Source organism: Ambystoma mexicanum, chromosome 13 (genome assembly GCF_040938575.1).
Source record: "Ambystoma mexicanum isolate Mex_15411 chromosome 13, UKY_AmexF1_1, whole genome shotgun sequence".
NCBI lineage: Eukaryota > Metazoa > Chordata > Amphibia > Caudata > Ambystomatidae > Ambystoma > Ambystoma mexicanum.
Window position 1 is genome coordinate 758,257,679 of NC_090938.1, and position 26,725 is coordinate 758,284,403.

At 44.6% G+C, this 26,725-nt stretch overlaps 1 protein-coding gene across 8 annotated transcripts in view; it reads left to right on the forward strand.

Moving 5' to 3' along the window:
* The window catches only part of PRRC2A (proline rich coiled-coil 2A), a 2,343,739-nt gene extending 2,318,697 nt beyond the window's left edge, over positions 1–25,042 (forward strand). For all 8 annotated transcript variants that reach the window (XM_069635075.1, XM_069635076.1, XM_069635077.1 and 5 more), the window contains one exon: positions 20,202–25,042. In XM_069635075.1, the coding sequence (XP_069491176.1) occupies positions 20,202–20,275 (74 nt within the window). In that variant the 3' untranslated portion in view covers positions 20,276–25,042. The remainder of the gene's footprint in view (positions 1–20,201) is intronic.
* Positions 25,043–26,725: the final 1,683 nt, after the last annotated feature.

Sequence of the window (26,725 nt, forward strand, 5' to 3'; positions counted from 1 at the left end):
TTGGAAGTGCATTTCTGCGCACACTGGGCCTCCGATCCCCCGTAATCGGTAGACAGTGAAACTTTGGAAGCTCGGGGGATCCAGAGTTCATTTTTGGACCATGGGGTTGGGGTGGGGGTCGGCCTCACAGTGTTGGGTCTTTTGTGTTGGGGGGGTCGGCTCAGCTATCCAGACATTGTTTGGGGGGGGGCTCAGTACCATAATACCAGCCTCTGAGGTGGATAGTGACGTTCGAGCTTAGCTCATGTCCGTGCCCCCTGGTGGTCTCCTGTGTGATTGTTTTTACTTTACTTGGCCAACTTAGTTACCAAGGCAGGGGGTACTTTTTATGTTACTAGTGTTTTATTTTGCGAGATCGGCGCACACCACCTTATGTGGAGTCCTTAGGGGATGCAATGTATCCCTTTTCTCGACTCTCAAGTAGCTTTTCGGTCACTGTGACAGCTCTATCAGTTTAGGCTGGTAGTAGTGTATATTTTACACAACTTTTTGTGAAATGTCATTGTAGACTGCCTTTGCAGCTGCGGTAGGGAACACAGGGGACACCATTTCCCCAAAATGGTGGCTGTTCTTTTTAAAGCCCTAAACAAGATGGCCTGTCCTTTCTTATGTCTTCTGCCCTGCTAAGTGAGGGAGGGACCTCTTGTCCCTTTGTCTTCGCTGGACTTACCTCGGAAAGCCTGCGATGACCGTTTGAGTAACTGGCAGGACAGGAAGTGGGGGAGATCTGAAACTCCTGTCTTTTGTACTGCAGTGTGCCTGAGATAAACCAGTTCAGACTGGGGCATCAAGTTTGAGTGGTGCATGGGATGCAATTGGTTTACTAAGCCAGGTTTCCTGCATATATCCAGAGGTCCTGGAGCTGAAATCTAGAGTCAACCACTGGAATAGAAGAAAACCGAAGGACGACACCAGCAACTTCCAGCGCCTGCTGAGTAGCCGCTACTGTCCAGTCCTCAACTGCTAAGCGACGGGTATGATCTGAAGACTACTACTCGCCCCCCATTGGACTGGTGGGCCTAACCAGTCCCAAGATGAGCTGCATTTTTGCGCAATCCTTTGAGGAGCTGCTACCTTTACGGACTGCAATTTGCCAATACCCTGGGGCCTCATCTGCATCGATGTGCATAGTCTCCTGAAGCAGGTGTTGTATCCTTCTAAGCCTACAGTGACCGATACAGTTCCCAAAATTCCCCTCACCTGAGACGAGGGCAGAGAAACCGACAAGTCACCCGCTGCTAGAACCGTCCTATAACCGAGCGTGAAAAAGGCACCAACGAGCCAGAACCGAGGAGATCCTTTGTGCGTCCATCTGTACAAAAGCTGTCGCCATATCCACTGAATTCCCTTTTAACTGTCGCCGAAACCGAGAAACCAGTGACCGGGCCTGCTGTCTCCACACTGCTGGAACAGTCCTGCAGCAACCGTTTCCTCAATTAAAGGTACTCTCCTACCCCTGGCACAACTTACCTGGGGTGTTTGCTTGATCCTGTGGGCTGCAGATTGCTTTATCTTGCGGCCCACCCGGTCACCCATAGTTGCATTGAGGTGGACCACCCATTGCACTCTAACCCTGCCTTAGGACACTGGTCCTTGTGGCACTCCTACAAGGGAACACCCCGATTCCCTTGCCTTTGTAAAACTAACTTTACTTACCTGAAATACTGAAAGAGACTCCTGCTGAACTCTGCCATACTGAACCTTTTACTCTGCATTCCTGCTCCATCCCTGGCCACCAGTGGCCCAGGTGAACACTGATAGACTCAAATAAGATAGGGTAGGACTTTTTGAGATACACTGGAATAAAGTTATTACAAGTTTAGAACAGTTTGCATATAGGTTTCAGATGGTTTTACTAAATGATCGATTACTACCAATGCTATTCTCAAGTTACTACAACTGTGGTTTGTTATCCAACGAATATTACAAAGTGATCTTGTATCCTAATGCCGGTAAGATAGCTCAGCAGGTTTAGTGCTCGCTGCTGCAATCTGAGCGTGAGATGCAGGTCACAGGTTCAAATCCGAGCAAGGCCAACTCAGTCTTTCATCCTTCGAGGTCGATAAATGAGTACCACTTTCAATTGGGTGATATTGTATGCTCTGTAAAGCACTTTGAATTAAGGCGCTATATAAATAAACACATCATTATCATTAAACTACTTACTTGACTTGTGAATGATCACCTCTGCCTTAGTGTATATAAATACCTATTTTTGTTTATATAACTCCTAAGTGGATTAGTGTTTTCATGTGCTAAGTGTATGCTCTGAATTTTGTACCTAACTATAGCCCTCTGCCCGCCTTAGAATAAGCCTGGCTGCTTGCCATTCTACCAAACCTTTGTGTGGTTCCGGCCTAAACTAAGAAGTGTGACCCTGTTCACTTAAGGTGGGCTTTTCCAAGTTATGTCACAGATAGCAACTTGTGTAAAACAATCACGCTGTCGCACGTTTTTGAGTCATGTCGGAACGTGATGCCTAAGGCTTTGAAGGAGTGAGCATTAAAATCTGCCATTGTACGTTTGACATCGAAGTCGCCCAGTACAACCCCTTTGAAATGTAGATCCGATATATGCTCAAGAGCGAAGCGGTCGAAAACTCACTGGATAAATCAACAAATCAAAGAAACACAAACTGTCCCAGTCAAAGAGCGAATCCTGGCATTCTTCATCTAAGAGGAGGAGGAGGAAGAAACAGCGTCTTAATCATCTGACTCCTCACTGGACAGTCTGGTACCTTTCCCTTGAAAAAAGCACCTCGGCAGAAAAGTTTGAAGAATTCCAACTTAAAATGTTGATCTCTACGAGAAGGCAGGTCCCCCCCTGCATAATCCTTGGGTTAAAGACTAACAAGCCCACTGCGCCTGACAAAATCGGCATGGTCTCGGTGTCCTGCCCATCCTGTGCTCCCAAAAGCCCGGGAATGGTTAAACCATTGATGCATCAATAGCCCTCAACATCGTCAGTGTTAGGGAGAATTCTCTTATAAGGCTAATTTCCCCATCCTAGTGAGTCCCCCAGCATCTTTGCTGGATTTTCTTTTCTCCTGCTAAGAGTGAGACTCTTTTCTTCCCACTCTTGTGCATGATTTGAGGTATGTCTTTGCCTTGGTATGTGCTTATGGGCTATGGGGTCTTTTAATCCATAGGGTATCATCTGTTTTTATATATGTGTTGCACAGCACCCTCAGTGCAGTAACACAGGGGTGTCGTAGTGACCCCCAAACATAGACTCCATACCCTGGGACTGACTAGTGTCTCCCAGGGCATGTAAAGTCACCATTGGCTTTATTAGTCCAAAATTGTGAACAGAACCAGTACAAACCATCATATTGTGGAAGTACTGGAAGGGGTTAATTAGATTACCCCAGGGTCTGTTTCCAAGGGGGCACTGTCCAGTTCCCCCTCGTCGAGTTTCTGGCTGGTGGCAGTGGTTACCACGCGGAATATTCCAGTGGAATATTTCCTATGGGATTTTCCCATTTGTTAGGCAGAAACCTGTGCAGTTCCCTCTGGGACCGATGCAAAAGATTTAAGACTTCAGGTGGTTGGTAGTAAACCCAATTGGTAGCAGTCTGTACCACCCAGATTTACCTGGTAGATGTGGCTGAGCAGCCAGACTTCTCTCAAGAAGTATCAGGTCCCAGTGAGGATTTCCTGCAGGAGCAGATGAGTAGCCCACCCAGTCCCTCAAACTAGTATAACCAACAATCAAGTTTACAATTATTGGATTGACCAGAATGGGGGAAAGGGGGAAATTGGAGAAAATAATAAATGATCAGGATCACACTGGAGCCCTCATTGCTTAACACCATGGAACTCTGGATACCTGTAAAGATATAACAACAAATTGCTCTGAGTTAACTTCACTAACCTTTTCTTAAGGAAATATATATATATATATATCTCTTCCCAAAACCCCTTAATTACCTGACAGTCTGTTTCTTTACTGAGAGACTTTAGGAAAGTATCTTCTTTTAAACGTTACTCTTTTCTCTAAGAATGACCTTAACTTAAACCACTTTTGTATAAAATGGATTCCTTAGTATTGAGTTTACGTGCAGATGCTTAATTAAAATATGTGCACATTGAATTATTTCTTTGTTTACTGGTGATTTTAAAAATACTACATCCAGTTGAAAATATGTTTTACTGTAGATTCACTCAGTCTGAAAGTTCATGCCTTTACTAGAAACACCCCAGTAAACGATGACTAATTTAAGAACTGCTTACTGAAAAATCCATAGTTTCCTCTGCTGCGATGTCGCACTTAATGCGATCGTAATTCACGATTATTTAAATAAATGCAGGCTGAGCGCGGCTTGCAGGAGCTGAATTACGCGCACACAGATAGCAATATTCTTTTTCTGTAGACACTAAGCAGTTTGCTTACGCTTGTAATGCGTGCGCCCACTCGAACAGTATGATTTCACTGCACGTCTTCGCTTTCAAACGAGTTTCCATTAACGGAAGAAACTATTACGCGACGACAGCCTTCACTTCCTGGACACGTCGCGTTACGCTTTAATGTGCATTCCTCCAACTTCCAACTCACGACGCAGGCAGGCAAACTCGAACATTTCTATATTCAATGATGTGCTTTTAAAGACGCGCGGAGGCATTGCAATGCTTAAATATTTGACGCGCGAGCCGGCAAAACGTTATAAACACACTTTACTGTTTACAATCCAATGTTAAACTTAAATCTGTAACTTTATATGCAACTTCTTCTTTAAATTAAAAAAAAAAGTTTTTATCTTCTACTATTCTGTAAATACTGTCCATTTTAAAACTATACAGTCTTTCTTTAAAGTTCTCAGGAACACTTATCTGAAATACTGTCTCAGGCAATTCTTAGAAACTTCTTCAAGGATTCTTTATGTAGTTTTCTTGAGTTTTCCTCTGGAGATCAGTTTCTCTGTGACCACTCCCACCCAAGCAGATCTTGAATGAAAGGCAGTTTAGAACCTTTCTTAAGATTCCAAACTGCATCACAGTAGACTTTATCCAATCACTGCTGATCAGGAAGTTCACCACCATATTGAGATAGCATAGAAGTTGTTGGCTGAATAATGATGATTAGATTAAGGAAATATCTTTTGTTCAGTTTAACCAACCAACCCATTATAGTCTAACCTAAAGCCATCTGTTGCCCAGGGGACCAAACAGTACCTAATGCCTTCTGTTACCCCGGGACCTGACAGTATACCCCCCCCTCCCCCCCGACAAAGACCTGCCCCAGGTTTCTCTGGACTTCGTAAATGAAATCTCTTAACCAACATTGGTGAATGAACATCTTGTTTAAAAACCCATGATCTTTCTTCGGGACCATACCCCTTCCAATCTACCAAATACTGAAATCTACCTCAAACCACTCTAGAATCCAGAATGACCTGAACCTCATACTCCTCTCCAGAATTTTCTACACAAACTGGACCTGGTGCCTGAGTTAATCTAGTTCCGTTGACGCATGGTTTCAAAAGATTAACATGAAAAGTGGGGTGAATCTTTAAATTAGTTGGTAATTTCAATTTGATAGTGACTGGAGAAAGAACCTTATCAATTTCAAATGGACCCAAAAAGCGTGGACTAAACTTGTCTTTACCTTTCAAAGATATATTCTTACTTGAAAGCCAAACCATATCACCAGGTAGATATTTTGGAGCTACCCTACGCTTACGATAAGCAAATCTCTTGTATTTAGACTTACTCTTTTTTAAAGCCTCAACAGCCCTTTTAACATTCTCAATCATAGCTCTCAATCTCCCTTCAACATCTGGAACTTCAACTTCATCAAGGTTCACATCTCTAAGAAACCTTGGATGAAATCCCTGATTTAAATATTCGTTGAATCTTTAGTGGTATTATTGTAACAAAATTCTGCCAACCAAATTAACTCCACCCAACGTTTATCTGTCTTAAGGTAACATCGCAAGTATTTTTCTAACTCTTGGTTCACCCTTTCGGTTTGACCATTTCCCTCTGGATGAAAACTAGTAGTTGGACAAATCTCCATATTCATTTCTTTGCAAAATGCCTGCCAGAATCTTGACACAAATTGAGAACCTCTGTCAGAAATTACTTGTGTAGGAAGTCCGTGTAATCTTACATGTTGTAAAAATGCTTGCGCTAAATTAGTAGCTGTAGCTGAACCCTTGATTGAAATAAAATGACTTGCCTTGGAAAGTACATCTACTACTACCAGAATTGTGGTACAACCTTGATCTAAAGCTAACTCTACAATATAATCTAGAGAGACAGTGTGCCATGGACGAGGAGGAATGGGTAAAGGGTTCAGCAGTCCCACTGGTTTCTGATTCACCGACTTCACTCGTGCACAGGTTTCACACGTTCTAACATAGTTTAAAGTGTCTTTACGCATTCCTTCCCACCAATACTCTCTCTGTAATAAATCCAAGGTTTTCCTAAAACCTGGATGTCCCGCCAAAACAGAATCATGACACTGTCGAAGAGCTTCCTCCTGAATCCTTCCAACAGGCAAAAACAACCTAGTATCAACAAAAGGTAAACCATCTTTAATCACTTGTGCTGGATCCTTTCTTGCCCATTCACTCATTTGTTCTTTAGACATTACCTCAATCACTTGTTCACCCAAACTCACAATCTTTTGTATCCCAGCAGTAAAAAAATTATTGTCTTGAAGCAATGGTACTGGAGACAAAGAATCTTCCTTAGAACTTCCAGGATTACATCTGGATAAAGCATCCGCTTTGCCATTTTGTCGTCCGGGCTTAAAGGTGATCACAAAGTCGAAATCTGAGAAAAATAGAGACCATCTTAATTGACGCGGCGTTAACGTTTTAGCTGAACGCAAGAAAGTTAAATTCCGATGATCTGTAAGAACAGTAACTTTATGGCGAGCTCCTAGCAAATAATGTCACCATTCTCCAAATGCTGCTTTAATAGCCAAAGGTTCTCTATCAGAAATGGTGTAATTTCTTTCGGCACTTGAAAACTTCTTAGAATAGAAGGCAACTAACTGGATGTAATTGTCCAGTACTAGGATTTCTCTGCGAAAGCACTGCTCCTAGGGCCAAATCCGAAGCATCTGCTTCAACAAAAAATGGTTGTTCTACATCGGGATGCAATAATATTGGCCCAGAGGTAAACTTCTCCTTAAAAAATCGGAATGCTTCCGCCGCTTCTCTCTCCCAAAAAAAATGTACCCCCTTTTTTAACAGTCGAGTCAAAGGTGACACAACTGACGAGAAGTCTTGAATGAACCGCCGGTACAAATTAGCAAAACCAATAAAACTCTGTATATCCTTCACACAGGTAGGTGTTGGCCAATCTAAAACTGCCTTTATCTTACTGATATCCATTTCCAATCCAGCTGGTGAAATTACAAAACCCAGAAATTCCACTCTAGTCGTGTGAAATTGGCTCTTTTCTAACTTGGCAAATAAATGATTTTCCCGCAACATCAAAAGTACTTTTCGCACATGTTCTTGATGTTGGTCCTCTTTTCGAGAAAAAATTAGAATATCATCGATGTAGACTACTACAAAAACATCTAGATATTCCCGCTAAACTTCATTGATAAAATATTGAATATTGAGTTAGGCAGTATACAGAGTATTCACAATAGGTCAAAAGAACACAGTAGAACAATCAAACACTGACCAGAGCTTGGTGTAAAAGAGATATAATTATTTATTTAAAAACACATCTAGTTAAACACACTGGCACTAATATCAGGCAGTTCAAAAACACGGTCACTAAAAGATATACACTCCCTTCAACGATTATTAGACAAGTCTTAAGTAAAGCAACACTTATTTTCAGACAGCGGTGAGCGCTTAACGAAGATGGCACTCTAATCAATCTGTTAAAAAGGGAGAGAAAGGCAGAACAAAGATGGAAAAAGATCCCAACACTTTCGGAAAACACAGTAGGAGAAGAAGGCAGGTTAAAACCGTAAAGTTAACCAGGCCGGACCCACTTTAAGAGGCTCCGGTCGAAATGTGTCCAAGGTCACACGGTTAAAAGTGCCTAAAAGTCTCGCAATAGTTTCAGAAGGAGTTGGATCAACAGAAAGGGACCAGTTAGATGGTCAAGGCGGCCAGCCCAGTCCAGAAGGTTAAGGGGTTATTGTTACCTTGTAGCAATCTTTAGAAAGGGAGGCCTGGCGGACACGGCACCTTAAAATAATGCTCCAGCGGGGGCAGTTCCTGGCAGTGGGTGCAAGTCGGTGCTTTGTCCGGGGGAAGAGATTATCTCGTCGGGGAGGAAAGCAGGGGTCCGTTGCACTGCCAGGGCAGAAACCAGCCGCGGAGTTCTCGATTAAAAGGAGCGGTCCTTTGATTCGCGGTCCAGTGGTAAGTGGCTATCCGGTTGCTGGGGTGCTTGGCACGGGCAATTCGACCGCAAGACGTCCTGGGATGCGAGAAAAGAAGGTAAACTGGTTGTGCCCACCAGTCAGGGGAAGAAGACTCTCCATCAGGGAGATCTTCTCTGTCGTTGGGAAGTGGTGAGTCGGTTCAGCAGGGCTCCACCGGTGGTGTCGTCGTAGAAGGTCGGCTCAGCTTCTCCCTCGTCGGATTTTCAGGTCCTGTGGCAACTTCTGAAGTGCCAGTCCCAAACGCCCTGCTTTTATGCAGCACACCCCCATTCACTCAGCCTAGCTGTCAAACATGCTAAGTGGTGAGCCAGCCGGCTCACCACTTGGGCCAATCACACAAGAGTGTGACTTGAGTTACCAAGGTAACTCAGTCCAGGGTGCCTAAACCCCCTCCCACACCCCCTGTGGTACCCAGACAGAGTGGCACCACTTTTGGAGGCTTCTGTGGAGAAGCCCGCCAAAAAGTGGAACAAAGGGCTCGACCTTTGGTTTGGAGTTACAGAGGCGAACACAAACGCCATTTTAAAACCGAGTTCTGGCAGAAAATATCAACCGGTGAATTAATATTAAATAAATAAACTGGCGGTATGTTAGAGGCTGTGTTAAAAAGTATTAGCCTCGAACAATGGGAAAATCCCATAGTGATATATTCGCGGTTGAATATAAAAAGTAGTATCCACTGCCACCAGCCAAAACTCGACGAGGGGGGACGGGACAGTGCCCCCTCGAATAACAGACCCAGGGGCAATCGAATTGCCCCTACCAGTATGTCCACAATATGATGGTTTGTACTGGTTCTGTTAGTAATTTGGGACTAGTAAAGCCAATGGTAGTCAGTCCCAGGGTATGGAGTCTATGGTGGGGGGGTCACTATGACACCCCAGTGTTACTGCACGGAGGGTGCTGGGTAACACACCTAGAAAAAACATGAGTAAAAGACCCCATAGCCCATGACACACACTAACATTCAAAGGAACACCACAATCATGTCCAAGAGTAGGAGAAAGAGTCTCACTCTTGGCAGGAGAAGAAAACAAACTCCAGAAATCCAGCAAAGCTGCTGGGGGACTCACTAGGTTAGGAAATTCAGCCTAAACAGAGAATTCTCCCTAGCACCATTCATTTTAAACGCACCACTTTTTTTGGTACATTGTAAAGATACCGCCGGTTTAATTAATATAAAATCACCGGTTGGGTCTTTTTGCCAGAACTCTTTCGCAAAATGGCGTACGTGTCCATCTCTGTAACTCCAACCAAGGTCGGGCCCTTTGTTCCACTTTTTGGCGGGCTTCTCCACAGAAGCCCTCCAACTGGTGCCACTCTGTCTGGGATTCACAGGATGTGTGGGTGGGGGAATTGGCACCCTGGACTGCGTTGCCTTAGCAACCCAAGTCGCACTCTTGTCTTGATTGGCCCAGTGGTGAGCCACCCGGCTCACCACTTAGCGTGTATGAGTGACAGCTAGGCTGTTGAATGGGGGTTTTCTGCATAAAAGCAGGGCTTTTGGGACTGGAACTTCAGAAGTCGCCACAGGACGTAAGAAATCCGAAGAGGGGAGAAGCTGAGCCATCTGCAACGACGACACCACCGGTGGAGCCCTGCTGCAACGACCTCACCACTTTCCCGACGACAAGAGAAGATCTTCAGCTGCAAGAGTCTTCTCCCTCTGAGCTGGTGGGGACAACCAGTTTGACATTCGCCTTCCGGGACGCCCCTTGGTCGAATCGCCAGTGCCAAGCACCCCGGCGGCCGGATAGCTAAGCTTCAGTCCACTGGGACCGCGAATAAAAGGAGCGCACCTTTTAACCAAACGAACTCTGCGGCTGGTTTCATCCCTGGGTAGTGCAATGACTCCAAGTTTCCTCCTCGACGAGATAGTCTCTTCCCCTGGTCGAAACCACGAACTGAACCCACCGCCAGGAACAACTGCCACCGCTGAAGCTTCCTCACTTTTAAAGGTACTGTGTTCCGCCTGGCCTCCCTTTCTTCGGATCGCTAAAGGTGACACTTAAATCCTTGGCTTTCCAACTGGGTTGGCCCCCAGACCTCCTAACTTTATCTTTCGCATCAAACCAACCTCTTTTGAACATTTTTGCAAAGACTTGAGTGCATTTTTAAACTGTGTGATCTTGGGCACATTTCGCCTTGCTCCATTTAAAGTGGCCCTGGCCTATGAACTTTGGCTCTACAGTAGACTCTGCCTTCACTAACTTGCTGTGGTCTTAGAAAAGTGTTGGGAACTGTTTATTTTCATAACCTGTCTTTTTCTCTCCCTCTAACTTAATTATTGGAGTGCTATCTAAATTATGCGCTCGCATCTGTTTTTACAATTAGTGGTGTTTTAACCTAGACTTGCCTAATAATTAAGGAAAGTGTGTATACTTTATCTGACTTGCTTTGATTTAGAGTGCTTACTGTATTTCCTAAAGTGTGTTTTAAATAAATAACTATATACTTTTGATACCAAGCTCTGGTCAGTGTTTGTTGCTCAACTGTGTTTTTGGCCCTATTGTGTATGCTCTGTATACTGCCCTACTCATCTTGAGGGAAGTCTGACTGCTGTAGTCTTAATCTTTTTGCAGTGTTCCCTAAGGGAACTGCACAGGATTCTGCCTAACAGTCAGCAACCGTGTTGGCCGCTGCTCTTTTCAACAATGTGTCGGTGCCGACCTCGAAAAGCCCTTCAACATCAACGGAAGATCAGTCCTAGACTTTGAGTTTTGGTCCAAAATCCAGGGAGGATTTCATGGGCTCGTTCTGAAGCATTTGCAACTCGTATGACGACCCGAGATCTTGGGACCGACTCGAGCCCATGAGGCGCTCCAGAATGAAGGGGACAGGCTAGCCAAATTAGCACAGCATCTTAAGGATGCTAGTGGGCTAGACACCTCTCTGGGGGTGGAATTCGAGCAGCCTGACCCTTATGCCCATCCTAATGCAGCTTACAGAAAAAAAGATGCAAAACAAAAATCATGAATGCTCTTGGTTGGGGACCCTCTGTCAAAGAAATAGCAGAATATGGTCTTACAGACTGAGACGTTGGTGGAACCTGTGTTGCCTTTCCATCCTGCAGTAAATGGCCCTCTTTGAACTATGGACGAAAGCCTGCTTGGTGCCTGTTAGGCAGAATCCTGTGCAGTTCCCTTGGGGAACACTGCAAAAAGATTAAGACTACAGGAGCAAGCAGTAAACCCAATTGGTAGCAGTCTGCACCACCCAGATTTACCTGGTAGCTGTGGCTGAGCCGTCAGACCCTCTCAAGAAGAGTAGGGCACTATATAGAGTATACACAATAGGGCTAAAAACACAGTAGAGCAAACAAACACTGACCAGAGCTTTGTATAAAAAGTATATAAGTATCTATTTAAAAATACACTTTAGGCAATATACTAGCACTCCAAATCAAAAGCAAGTTAAAACAGTCAGGTCAAGTATACACACCTCCCTTGATAACTATCAGACAAGTCAGAGTTAAAACCCCACGATTTGTTACAGGTGTGAGCGCGTAACCTGATGGCACTCCAATAGTTCAGTTAAAGGGAGAGAAAAAGGGAGCGTTTAGAAATAAAACAGGTCCCAACACTTTTAGGAGTTCTCAGCAAGGGAATAAAGGCTGTATATACTGTAGAGCCAAAGTTCATAGGCCAGGCCCACTTTAAATGGAGCAAAGTGAAATGTACCCAGGATCACACGGTTTAAAATGCACTAAAAGTCTTTGCCGAATGTTCAGAAGAGGTTGGGGCGATTCAAGAAGGTAAAGTTAGAAGGTCTGGGGCCAACCCAGTTGGAAAGCCAAGGATTTAAGGGTCACCTTGGGCAAACCGAAGAAAGGGAAGCCAGGCAGGACACAGTATCTTAAATAGAGAGGAACCTCCAGTGGTGGCAGTTGTTCCTGGCAGTGGTTGCAGTTCGTTGTTTCGACGAGGGGAAGAGAGGATCTCGTCGAGGAGGAAACGTGGAGTCGTTGCACTGCACAGGGATGAAACCAGCCGCCGAGTTTGTCGATAAATGTGCGTTACTTTTATTCGCCGTCAAAGTGGTGAAGCTTGGCTATCCGGCCGCCGGGGTGCTTGGCACGGGCGATTCGACCAAGAGACGTCTTTGGAAGGCGAAAAGGGCGAACTGGTTGGTCCCACCAGTTCAGAGGAAGAAGACCCGTCCAGCAGAAGATCTTCTCTTGTCGTTGGGAAAGTGATGAGTTTGTTGCAGCAGGGCTCCACCGGTGGTGTCGTTATTGCAGATGGCTCAGCTTCTTCCCTCTTCGGATTCTTAGGTCCTGTGGCGACTTCTGAAGTTCCAGTGCCAAAGGCCCTGCTTTTATGCAGAAAAACCCCCATTCAACAGCCTAGCTGTCACTCAAACATGCTAAGTGGTGAGCCGGGTGGCTCATCACTGGCCCAATCAGAACAGAGTGCGACTTGAGTTGCTAAAGCAACGCAGTCCAGGGTGCCAATTCCCCTCCCCACACAACATGTGGAACCCAGACAGAGTGGCACCATTTGGAGGGCTTCTGTGGAGAAGCCTGCCAAAAAGTGGAACAAAGGGCTCGACCTTGGTCAGAGTTACAGAGACGGACACAAACGCCATTTTAGAAAAGAGTTCTGGCAAAAAGACCCAACCGTGAATTTAATATTAAATAAATAAACCGGCGGTATCTTTAACGTTGCACCAAAAAGTGCTGCGTTTAAAATCAATGGGAAAATCCATAGAGAATATTCTGGTGGAATATTTCACGTGGTAACCACTGCCACCAGCCAGAAACTCGACAAGGGGGGGACTGAACAGTGCCCCCTTGAAAACAGACCCAGGGGCAATATAATTAACCCCTTCCAGTACTTCCACAATATGATGGTTTGTACTGGTTCTGTTCACAATTTAGGACTAGTAAAGTCAATGGTGACTTTACATGCACTGGGAGACAGTAGTCAGTCCCAGGGTATGGAGTCTATGTTTGGGGGTCACTATGACACCCCTGTGTTACTGCACTGAGGGTGCTGTGTAACACACATACCAAAACCACATGAGGCCCTATGGAGTAAAAGACCCCATAGCCCATAAAACACATTATATAGTCAAAGGACATTCTGAAATCATGCCTAAGAGTGGGAGAAAAAGAGTCTCACTCTTAGCAGGAGAAAAAAAAAAAACCCCAACAATCCAGCAAAGCTGCTGGGGGACTCACTAGGTTTGGGAAATTACCCTTATAAGAGAATTCTCCCTAACAGGCCCACCAGTGCAAATGGATCTTGTAAAGAAACACGAACCTGCATTTTCTGACTCCAACTTCCTCTCCAGACACCCCACTCTTGTCACTCCTCTTTGCCCCCTGACAGGGATGAAAAGAGGTACAACGCTCTAAGAAAATCTTTGTTTTAGGCACCATGGCTCTGAAAGCCATTAACATGTGTGCATTCGAAAAACACACTCAACTTATGGTCTTATATCTGAAGCAGCAAAACACATCCAAGAGGCTAAAGTGAGGAATGGATTACTGAATATTGTGGGCTATGACAAAGAGGCCATGTGCCAAGCACTTCAATCAGGTCTAGATGCGGCAGATTTCATTGAAAGGGCAATGGCCACAAACTCCGTTTCACCGAGTTTTGTCTGGCTCGGGAAGTCAGGATTTAGACAATATATGCTGTCCAAGCTTCTAGACATGCCTTTTGATGGATCTCACTTATTTGGCACAAAAGCACATGACAGACAACTTTGAGTCTGATGCTGAATAACTGAGACATGCACTGTTAAATTTGTTTTGGTTTTGTTGGATGTTGTTTGGAATAAAATAATAAAAATAGTTAAAAAAAAAAGCAAATGACAGCCTGGGTAAATTGCAGGCATCTGATGCAGCAGCAGAATCGCTGGAAGCAGTTGCAAGTTGCTCCACCCAACCCACATCCCAATGGAAGGGGAAGCCTTTTGGCTGCTGCACTTAAAGTATCAAAAGAGACAAGCAGCCAGCTGCCAGACAGGGCCAAAAAACATTTTCAAGACTGTTCAAAAGAAGGAGGTAAAGCTCCCTAGTGCACCCCCGCTTCAGTCATTTCCAGTGTTGCTCCAGCTTCAAAACCACTTGGAAAGTTTCTCCCATCCCACTCTGGTAGGAGGGCATTTTATGCACCATTCCTCAGAATGTTGCAATATTACTGCTCAAGCTTGGGCATGCAGGTGGTCACCTGAGGGTATTGCCTTCCCTTTTGATGGCATACACCGGATTGCCCCTCTCCTGCCCAACCACCCTTTGTTACCCACCCACTACTTCAGCAGGCGATAATCTCGCTGCTGCAGACAGGTGCCATAGAACTCGGACACAGTCGGGAAGGAGCAAACAGTGATGCTCTTTATTTTCTGGTCCCAAAGAAAGACTGATGTCTGCGACCCATCTTGGAACTGAGACACTTAAACAAATTCCTCAGGAAATATGTTCAAGATGGTAACACTCTTGCAGATCCTCCAGGTCTTAAAGCTTCGTCGGTGTCACTCGACCTCTAAGATGCTTACTTTCATGTGCCGTTGCATCCATAGCACAAAGTACCTGTAGTTTGTCACCTGCAGTTACTACTTTCAGTTCTGGGTAATGCCCTTTGGACTTCTCTCTCTCCCTGATGCTTTTTCCAAACTGTTACTGGTGGTGGTGGCCACTCTGGGGAAGGGTGGAATTGATGTTTTTCCCTACTTTGCTGACTGATCAGAGCTCGGGCTGAGTCCAGCTCTGGACCGTCTCAATCACACCTGTCATCTTTTTCAGATTGGGCTCCTCCCTCCGCTTCAAGAAGTCCTGAGTGACACCCTCTGAAACTCTTCAGGTGATCAGCGCAGTTCTGGACACTCCATCTGGGAAGGTTTTTCCTACTGAGAACAGGGTCTGCCCATCCAGCAGATGGTCGCAAGATTTCAAAATGCCTAATGCTTGCCAGCCCAGGACTTTTTACAGTTGGAGTCTAATTGCAGCCTGCATTTCTTGGTGCCGAGACCTTATTGAGGATGAGTTTCAGTTGTCAGACAGCATACCTGACTTGCTACAAGTCCTGACCAGAGTCGGGCAGGACCAGCTGCGGTCGTCTCTGGCGGGGAATTTGATGGCAACCTTTTTGGCAGCCCTGGCCAGGGGCAACAGTAATTAGAGATGCCTCGCTGAAAGGCTGAGGTTTTCCCCTGAACTAGCGACGAGACACCCCATCAACCTATTAGAACTGAGGGCAATTAGACTACTGCAGATGGCCTTCTTGCCCTCCGTAAAGGGACAAACTGTACTGATCATAAGTGACAGCATGGTGGCCATGTGCTACATTAAGAGGTGCAGTGTGGGTAAGGGGGGGTCAGTTCTCCTGTGTAGAGAGGTGCTGCAGCTCTGGGGATTGCCGAACAGAATCTCCTGGTAGCAGCCTTAAGGATTAGTCGGTTTCCCCACAAGAATTAGCAAAAGTGCAGTGGCGTGAAGCTGAAGGCTTCACTTCCCTGGAAAGTCAGGACGGAGTTTAACACAAAATCAAAAAGTGTGGGTTTCCATAGAAATCGAGGCTGTGAGAAACCTAAAGGTGTTTCCCTGACTAGTCCCCAGGGATCTGTCATCCAGGTTGCCAGGACACGGCCATCGCTATTGGATCAAGTTCCTGGGGGTCACCCAGTGCGGGAGGTTCACCTGGATGAGGAGTCCTCAGGGAGTGGAGGTAGGAAACTGACGGGTGAGACGCGGTATCCCCCTTCTTATAACACCTTTTCCCCATCCTACCACGTAGGATACTCAGACACTGTCCCCCCCCCCCCCTTTTCCGACATGAACACTTTGTTACACCGGACTAACACTAGAGACGTTTACCTGACATGTCCCAACACAAGGGTCAGGCAATTGACCAGAACCACACACACCTGACGGCCCTTTCCCTTCCCCACAGGGATAAAAGGTGGAGCACGAGCGAGCACACTACGAGCAAGGCTCACGGCTATCACAGGGCACCAGTTCACGAAGAGGAGAAAAGCGGGGAGAACCCAAGGGGCGACGAGAGAAACAACCTTGTCCTTTTCGACCCAGACCCACAAAGTCTCTGTCATTGGAATCATAAGACCGTGAACAGTAGCCAGTGTGTGTTTAAGCAGCTTGTCAGTACACTGAGCCCTCCTACACTGTTAATCAGTGCAGGCAGAGACACTTGCTACCGTGGTGCCGTCCTTGACACCAGAGACCAGAAAAGCCAAGTGGTTCATCGCAGCCGATGAGTCGAAGGGAGGACCGATAAACCGAACTGTGTTGAACAAAAGTTGCGAATGGCAAATTAAGGGGAAAACCAGCTGCAGAGGGGTCTGGCACCACTTGGGTGCTCACTGAATACACTCTGGTTAATTCCCCTTTTGTTGAAACTACCAATACCAGAAGACCCTAGGAGAGCTGCAAGGAAAAGATCAAAGTGGTCATACTGGGGTCTAGCAAAACCCCCTCTACATTCGGAAGTATTTGACCGGCATGTAAATGGAAAGCTAAGGGAAACTAATCCAAGAAGAAGGAACTGTGTGTTTGGCAAGAGTGAACTCGATGGAGGGATGTCCACAGTGGCTTGTTTAAAAAGACATTAAGATTCATGAATGCAAAAGGAGAAATATTGTGAATAAAAGCTGTAGTGAGCCCAACAGAGGGAGGCTGCTATTGGAGAGGGATCTGAGCTTGGAAGAGGGGGATTTGGGGGTGAAAAGCCATCACTCACCGTATATACAGAACGGAAACTATTGTTTTGTTATTTTGAACCCATCAGATCCTCGAAAGGCAAGAGACTTTTTTTTCTGTAGAAAAGAGACTTAACCACCAAAGATCCTGATACTTGAGAACAAAACTGTAGTCTTGCGCTGGGAAAGCTCTAGAGTGTGCTATGCTCAGGAGTTCCACCTTGTCCTGTGCTCAGTACGTGGGGAAGGGAGACCCCAGGGTAGAACATCCTGACTTATCATTTGTGAACACTTCTTTCTTTCTTTCTTGTAAGCACTATCCCACACTTTTTGTATTTTGTAGTAGGGATTGGCAATATTTTTTGTATTGGCGCTTTTTTTTTTGACAAGACGCCACTAGGACTGCCTTATTATTTTATTTGATGGTCATAGCTTGATCCCATTTTAGATTTAGGTTTAGATAGGCATTTTTCCAACCTACTTATACAGTTTAATAAACGCCCTTGAACTGTGATCACTTGCGTCTGTCTTTGCTGTTGCCACCATGAGTTCCTTACAAGGGAAAGTTGGTAAAAAGAGAACTTTCCCAACACTTAGGAACAAAGAGCTTCAGGGCTTGGGCTGCAAATCATCCTTCATGACGTTTCCGAAGGATAAAGTGATTCTCAGGGTGTGACCCTTGTTACTGCCTAAAATGGTGTGAGAGTTCCACCTGTCAAAGACTATTTGAATACGAGATTTTTACCCACCGCCCCATCCCTCTGAGGCGGAAAGGCTACATAGACTTAGACCTGCTTCAATCGACCAAGCTATCCCCTTCAGACTAGAAGATCGGCTCTTTGTGGGGTGCACTGGCCCGGAGACTGGTAAAGGACTAATGAAATGTCTAGATGGATCGTGCTACTCATTGATGAATGCCATTCTAGAGTGGGAAAAGATATCCTTAAAGGCTTCAAATTGCATTCAACAAGGAGCCTGGCTGCTACATCAACACTCTAAAGGGCAGTCCCTATTACGGATATATGTCAGGCTGCAACAGAGGCTTCTATACACACGTTTGCAAAATACTACTACCCAGATGCCTTTGGCAGAGCCATCCTTCAGCACATGCTTTACTGCAACTGAGTTCACTCCTCCTGCATCCTATTATTGCTATGGGAGTCTATCTAAGAAGACGAATCAGTGCGAGGACACAGTCCATTAGAAGAACAAATGACTTTCCTCTAATGTTAGATCTTAAGGCTGTTCCTCCCACTGATTCTTCATTGCCCTCAATCAGGGAGCTTTCTCTCGTTGCCCTGGGGCACCTTCATATAATTTGTGATCACCAATGGGATAACAAACTAATGTCATGGGGCGCGTTGTGGGAGATTTGTGCCGAGGATCCTCCATGCTAGAGTGGCACAGCGCTCCCTCCTGTCAAAGGTGTCCAAGATCTGTCACTGCAGGAAGAATATTTATAAGATGAGGAATTTGTGGGAGGCGTATCCATCAGAAAGAACATTACCAGAATTAAAGGTCTTCTGGAACGTGAGCACTTGTCGCGAGTTATGCTTTTTTGTATCCAAGATGTATGTTGCTAGTAGGCAAAGGGATATTTGTTGAGATAAAATATTGCTGTGTAAATCTGAACCATCTTGCCTAGAATCACATGAAGAAAAGTTGGGAGCTAAGTTGATTTTATGTGCTTTTTAAAATAGGCATTAATCTAACAGTTGTTTTCAACTCTCAATGTCCCCTTGTTAGCTGTAGTGGGGCTTGATTTGGATAACCTATCTGTATCCCTAGTTAAAATGTGGGTTGTTTCTGGAATCAGTTTAACATTTTGGCCCTATGTAAGGATTTGATTTTCAGATCTCCTGTCTGTCATGGCAGATAGTGAAGGCTTCCATAGTTTCCCTTACGCTGCTTCAGGATTGTCCAAGTTTCATCTGGAGCTCTGCATTGAAAAACTCAATGCTAAATTGCTTCGGGTTTAGGATTTCAGTGGCATAATCTATCACAGGAGATAATAGCCTTGGTGGGAAAAAGCTAATTGACCAAACATTAGAAATCCACCAACTTGCTTTCGTTTGCTAGTGTGGACAAAAGAGGTTCCATCCTTTTTAGTGAAATATTTTATAGCTTTGGGTTTGGCAAGTATGTTGCAAAGAAAGTTTTCTGTTTACGTGTACAAGGTGTTCAATTGTATGTCTGCAGTTATAAGGAAAGCTTAGAAGGGCAACCTTTTTTTAGTTTCCTATAGTAGAGCAATTTTTCTAATTGGTCGCTGAATGTGGGTTCCCGTCTTACATCAGAATGTCTTGACTTGAAAACGACTTTATTTCTGAAAACAGTTCTTAGTTACTATAGCTACGAGACGTTGCAGGGATTGGCAACTGTTCAGATTTGTGCATTTTACTAAGGAGAAGTTTACACAGAGGGCAAAACCTTTTTGCAGCACAAAGGTTTTTCACATGCTGTGTATCAACCTTACTTAAAGTTCTGAGATGTCACTTTATATTTTATTAAAGGTAACTTGGTTGATGTTGGCCATAGTATGCAAAAGGAAAGCCACAATGCTTGAAAATATCAGTGCCTACCCACAAGACTGTCTCCTCTCACTAGCCTCCACTGCCTCCAACCCCTTCTTTTTCTGTTGAGTTTAGGTGAAGAAAAGCCCAGATGTGAAGAATCGTCTAAGCATTAAGGGTTTATAGATGGCCAGATAATATTGCTTCTGTGGTCAATTGCATGAAGCATGTGAAGGCCAGAACAGAAGGGAACGTGTGTGGCATTTGTTAATTCTGCATCTTTTCTGGTTTAAAATTGACGTTAATTTGTTTTCTCGCTTTTGCATTGTCACCCATCTGCCATTGCTCTGGCCTGACTGAAAATGTGATTTACCTGTTAGTGCTTTAAATGCAGTACTCTGTTCCAGTATATATGATCCTAGTTGAAGGATTTAAGGTTAATCTATGTTGCATGGTCTCGGGAAGTGGCCTTGGGTAATTTAATTCTTTTGACATCAAATGTGCGATTCTAATAATGAAAGATTTCCTTTTTAAACATGTATCTTGCTGCTGAGCTAGCGATAGGTACAACATTTTGTTTTGCACCCTTTGTTTGGAGGTTTTGGGTAAAACCTGTCCATTGTGTTTGATAGCTACTTTATCTAGCCTTTTTTTTCTTTCTGCCAGGCCCCTCAAGCGGATCTGGTGCACTGGGCTACGAAACCCTGGGACAGGCCCTACCAGGCTCACGACAACAGTAACCTTTGCCCTGCGAGGCGGCCAGAGCTGGAGAATCGGCCGCACAGCACAGTGGAAAAGCAGGACTCAAGAGGGACCAGCAGTCGCTAGGAGGAGGGAGCACGTCAGACCTCCTGCAGTACTGTTGGTGTAAATGCCCATCCACCACGAACCGGCAAACCTTGGAATGCCCACGTTTCTGACAGGAGTTGGGACTGTTGAGAGAGACAAAACATGAGTATTTCTATGACAACCAGACAAACGATCCCTTTTTAAATATTCCACTCCCATCCCCAACAGAGGAAACCCACCTCTTCACACTGCGAGAGCTTCTCATGAAATCCGTTGATCCTCTCTGCCCCTTTCTCATCCCCTCTTCCAATCCTTTGGAAAAGCGAGGATTATCATAGTTGTTGCCTACATTTTTGCAAAATAAAGTGGTGTTTTAGGTCAACCATTTGCTGAAGTCCAAGTATTATGGAAGGAACACCTTTAATGCCAGTTCTGATAGTAATACCGCCTGCATCAAGGAGTTGATCTCTCAAACACACAGAAAAATAAACCTATTTGAGACACTAATGTATTGACTGTAATGCAGTCTTTAGAAGCTACCATTTCTTTTTTATCGCTAAAGCTTTCAGAGTTAGAAATGTAGACCACTGTAACATATAACTGGACTCTGGGAGGTTGGCAGGATTTGGGGCAGTAAAGGCTTTTGAAAGAAACATGTTTTGTGTATAATTGAGGTATTTGTAACTTCATTGGTTTTTGGGTGTGGTCTGGCGAAAGATGTGCAAGTGTTTTTTTTAAGTTAAATATTGTGTGGTTAATTTATCTCCACTTCTAATTCTTTCCACCCCAGCCATGTGTGTGCTTAAAAACTGGGAGCTAGTGATTGTTTAAGGCCTCAGAGGTAGTGAGTCTAGAAGCGTCCTTTCTGCTACTCTTACAGCCACCCCCCTCCCATGCAAGCACAATCTTTGGATGGGACAAGTGTTTGTGCCATAGCCCACAAGAGTACCTATAGCATGTACGAGCCTTCCATCCACACAAAATACACACACTGCCCCTCACCTAGTGGCCCTAAAGCAAACAGAATATTTCTTTGGTTTTCCTTTTTAGTGAAATGGGTCCCTCCTGGTTTTTCATTACTTTATAGCCTTAACATGTCATTTGTTAATATATTATTTTTAACAGAAACCCTTGCGTCACTACAAGTTTGGTAATTTCAAGACTTTTGAATAAAATGTAACCAGTTGTATTTAACAGGCCTCCAAACCCGGTGACCTTTCATTTTTATATTACATGGCTGCCTCAACGGTTTAGCAATCTTAATGACCCAAAGAATAAACTAGTCTGTCACACGTGCAGTGCTCAGTAACTCTGAGGTATTAGTCTGACTGCTGGAAATATCAAGAAGGTGCCTTTATAACTCTATTTCATTGGTTACCCTGATATGTCATTTCTCTATTAACCTGAGGTGCCTATGCAGACTAATTGTGTTCACCCCGAGATGGCCACCCAAAATAATCTTCCAGTGGAAAATAAAGTTGAGCGGCAGTTTCTCCTGCCTTTCTGTACTTTGCCGCAAGTGTCTTTCAGAGACAACAGAAATGTTCTGGTGTCACAAAGGATCTGCGTAGACTTGCTTCTATCAACTCTGTACTGATAGCCAGTAATGAAAAGACCAACGCCGCTGCTTTCAGCCTAGCCGTTTCAAGCTCAAGTATGATTCTTCCCCCAGACAAAAGGACTTTTAGGTGGGAACATTGGCCACCATGCACCTTCTCTGAAGCTCTTTCCTGATCGTAACCATCTGGTTGTATTCTGTGCTGTGTGGCATTTTGCCTCTGTAGCTCCTTTTACACAAGAGAGATCCTGGTCGCACCCCTTTCCCCAATTTGCTTGTTTGGGAGCTTGGCTTTCAGAATCGTACCTCCCATAACTCAGTCTTTTCTCTTGGACTATTGCTATAAAGCATGCTTTGCAGTCTGTGTTTTTTGTCCTGGGCCGTAGACCCTTGATGCAAAACTAGAAAGGGGGTTTGCATCTCTTTATGATTCCCTTTTGAGTGGCCTAATTTAAAAGTACACTTTTCTAAAGCCCAGTGATTCCATTTTCTGGGTGTCGTTCTCCCTCAAGACCTTGGCCGAACTCCACAAATTTGCTAATCTCCTCCGGTAGCCTCCTCTTCACTATGAAATGTCTGGGCCCGGAAACGCTGGGCTCTCCATAATCTTGATGAGCTCAATTTTGGATCAGTAACTCTTTGGAAGCCAGAATAAAAATCTCATCATGTGGCATTACCGTTCACTAAACATTCTGCATAAAGATTGCATTTGTGGATTTGGCTAAGTCCTACCTTTAGGTGTCACTAGCCCTTCATTGGCCATCTCAGCAGGGCTGAGTAGAAATCTACTGATAAACATTTTGTTTGCATTGCCTGCTATGCTGGCACTTCAACTTTCTGAAAGGTGTATGCATTGCTTTTCTTCATAACCAATTTTCCATCCTGTGCTACATGATGATGAACTGGATGGACATGGCAGGATCCTTAGGGTTAGACCACTATCTCATCTATTGCTGTGACCTCTTGCAAAAACCAGTTTTCACACAGGAGCATGCTTCAAATACCTTAACATCCACCAACTCAGTCTGGTCTGTCTGTAGTGAGTTTAAGGGCTCGACCGATTCTTCCTAGTGCCCCCAAAACCAGCAGCATTTTAAAAAAATACTCCAAAATGCATTCCTTTTCTTGTTTCTACTTAACCAAAGTTATTTTATCTACTGTTTTTACTCTTACTGTTTTTACTCCAGCTGTGGGCCACTGTACTCCTCAGTCCTCGTTTCTTAGACTGAAGTCTTTTGTATAGGATATATAAAATGTAGCCAAATCACAGTGCTGCAAACATTTCATATTTGAAAATATCTTTTCACTTTAACAAAAAAAGTATTTCACACATTAAAAATAGGAATTCTAAAGCAAATTAATTTCACATAGAGCTTAGAGCAGCAGCCAATGCAACTCTGCTCGCTTGATCACAACTCTCCTTGCAATGTAATTGCAATAAAACATTGTTGGTTCTAATCCCCTTTGGTTTGCCAGTGCCTCACCTTTCCAGGTTGTCTAGACAAACTTTGATGCAAACATAAATAGGCACTACTTGCCAAAAGGGCAAATACATGACGTATAGCTTGTGAACAAAGACTACTTCTCCCCTCTTGGCTCATATCCACCCACAGCGCAAGCTTGTTTCGCATAGGCCAGTTCTAATGAGTCTTGGGTGTTTTCTCTGGCTAATTTGTTTGCTGATCGCCCATATACTGTACCTCTGTGAGTGGGATTGATCCTCCACTTCAAGTTTGATGGCTTAAAATCTGATTTCTACGCACATGTCCTATAAATTGTTAGAATGTGGCTCGTGTAGAACTGCCAGAAAAGCTGTCGGAGTAAGATTGGCTACATTTCTGTCATTTTGCTGTTGTGGAACCTAACTATTGAATGCTGTTTTGTAGTTTTCAATCGCATCTGTCTTCATTGTACAGTTCTGCCCTTCATATATTCCCTCTTGTAAATGATCTTCTCTCCATACCTTTCCTTGAGAACTAGGTGCTTGGATAGGCTGTTGCCCATCTTTCTACCAGTTGGGCAACCCACTGCCAGGATTTGACCATCGTCTTTGGTGTTCTATGCTTTTCCAGGCCATGGTTGCCTGTGAACGTTTTTTTTGGACGGGGGGATGGGGGTGTACAGGGGTTTATCTGGAGATCCGCAAAGCCGATTCCTGGTACAATAATCCAAACATACAGTAAGGCACCACCCTATTCGGCATTCTATGATTTTTAAAAAGACCATGGCAGTGGTTCTGGCCCTTCCTTTTTTTTCTGGCCGACTTCTCAGATTTTTCAACACCAATTCATTATTCATTTTTCTTTACTGATCATACTTTGGAGGCAGAGAGGAGAGGACCTTGCAAAGTAACATTTCTAGGATTTTAGTTTACAAAAATGGCACTAGGTAGCGTTGGTCTTTAGAAATAACGCTCAATTATTGGTCATGAATCGGGGAAAATGGCACTGAAAGTTGATAGTTAATGGATACATTTTGTGTGCTGGAATCATTTAGGGTTCTAGATTAATGCAGAAAAGCACCCATGGTTGCATTTTTCATTTTGGAAACATGACACTACTGATATTGTATTCACTCAAATTGGTACTATGCACCCAAGCCCCCTTCCTCTGTACAGTTCACTCTGCACCCACGTGCTCCTCCAAGCAACTGAAGATGTGAGGTTGAATAGCTGTTAGGGCACAGTCTTATTTTCTTTATAGTGTTTTGGCACATGTTCTGGTCCCATCCATGGATGCTGAGTTGCAAGTGTACACAAGGAACTATGATGAATAGTATGTTCTCCCATGATTTCAAGTAGTCCCCGTTTAGGAGACTACTCGCATACCGTGAGGCTTTCTGAAATAGTTTCCTTTCTCTAGCGTTTACTAATGCTTGACACCGTTGGAAGCCGCCCCTGCATTATGCATACAGCAATGCCTGTAGGTCTGCTAATTGTTTGTACATATTTAGTATAAAGTGTTGATAAATCTGATAGAAACCCCCTTGCCAACCTCTTCAGTACCCCTTCCATTACCAAAGTCTATTGAATGCCCAGAGGAAGAGCCTTCCAATCGTTTTCCCCCGAATGTTGATTTTCTTTGCATATAGATTGGCCACTGCCAATTTTGTTTACAGTGAACAAACATTTAAAAATCAATAAAGAGAAAATAGAAATATGCATATGGTGTTTCAGGAAGGTAAATTCTCAGCATGGGTGGAGAAAAGGTGTTTGTTTCTCAAACTTTTATGTGCATGTGACTGGGCCATGGGGTCTCTTGTCTACACTGTTAAGGGTTCTTCGTTGCAGGTCAACATTTGTAATGCTAGCCACCAGGTATGAGCGTCTGTCTTGGTAACAGCCAGTGCCTGTGGCATTAACCATGCAAGCCTTCCCTCACCAACACCATTATTTGCTGCTGCCAACATTGGTGGGGGGCTTGGATGGCATTCTGAGTGGTAGATGCTGTTGGCAACAAGCATGGACCTCCTCCCCGGAGCTGTGATTTTTTGAAGAATACAATCCCCCTCATGCAGGCATGCTTGCTGCTGAAAACATTCCCAGTGTACTTCTATAGACCACACTGCAGATCGGCATGCTGGTAAATATGTTGCCAAGTGAATGTCGTTCTACCTCAGAATCGGGCAGGTGCAGCTGGTATGGAACTACTTCATTGGTTTAGCAGCCAGGCAGTGACACTTACCCAGGCACTCACACCTTACAACCCCCTTGCTTAACCTTTTGGCTTGACTGTTGTGTGGCCACCCAGCTCCTAAATACTCAAAAATAAGTGGCACCTCATACTAATCCTATAAATATACCCATGGCTGTTGCTGACTACGGTGCTGGTCCACTGAATATCGTTTCCGCCACAGAAAAAGCCTCGAGCACAACGTGGGAGCCCTGATTGCTGCTGTGCCCTTAAGAGCCGTTGCTCGCCTGAGACCCCGCCCACTCCAGGAAGTGATTCCATTTAGCCCAACTGCCACGCCACTTGCAGCGTAAAGCATGCGCAAGTCAAGGGTGCTCTCATCAGATAGTGTTTGGGTGTTTTGCTGTGCCGCGGTCCCTCTTTGCCGCAAAAGTATGGGCACTCACCGTTCCTAACCGTGCAACATCAGGTAACATTCAGCAGCACCGCTGACTGACATCTTCCTGCATCCTATCTCACTACCCTGAAAGTAAAACTAGTCATCAATTGTCAGCATTAGACTCACTACCTGCTAACAGTGCCCTCTGGCTAATTCAGATACTCCTTTTCATCTTCATAACTCTATACAGTGTAAGAAACAGATACCTTGTACTACAACTTCAACCTTGCAAACCTAATCCCAGTTCCTATATAGACAAAATTAAATTCCAGGGGTCTACGAAGTGAGAACTAAACCAACCCCTGACTCAAAATCCAATTGCCACTGCAACAACAGGAAAGACGTTTCCCTACTTCCTTTGACTACCATTACCGGAATACTTCAGCTGGAAAAGAAAGCCTACTTCCGCATTCTATAAACATCTCCGGCTCTGAGGATTGCGGGCAGTAGCCTTTGACTCAGTAGCACTGACTAGCTGGCAATTTAACTCCCCCCGGCTCTGAGGATTGTGGGCAACAGCCTTTTGACTCAGAAGTACGCACCATTCGGCAGTCTAAGCCAATTTCTTCCAAATTACTTCTTTCGACCGATGGAACGGCCATAGTATCTTTTAAACATCATATACAGTATTTTCAAGAACCTCACGTTCCCACTACGACAGTGTGTTGTTGCAGCATTCCCCGTGCTTCAGTAACAGATCCGATGGAGGAAGAACCTGCACAAACAACGCTTGGACTCCAAAAATGGCCCACAGACCAGACAACGAGCAAAG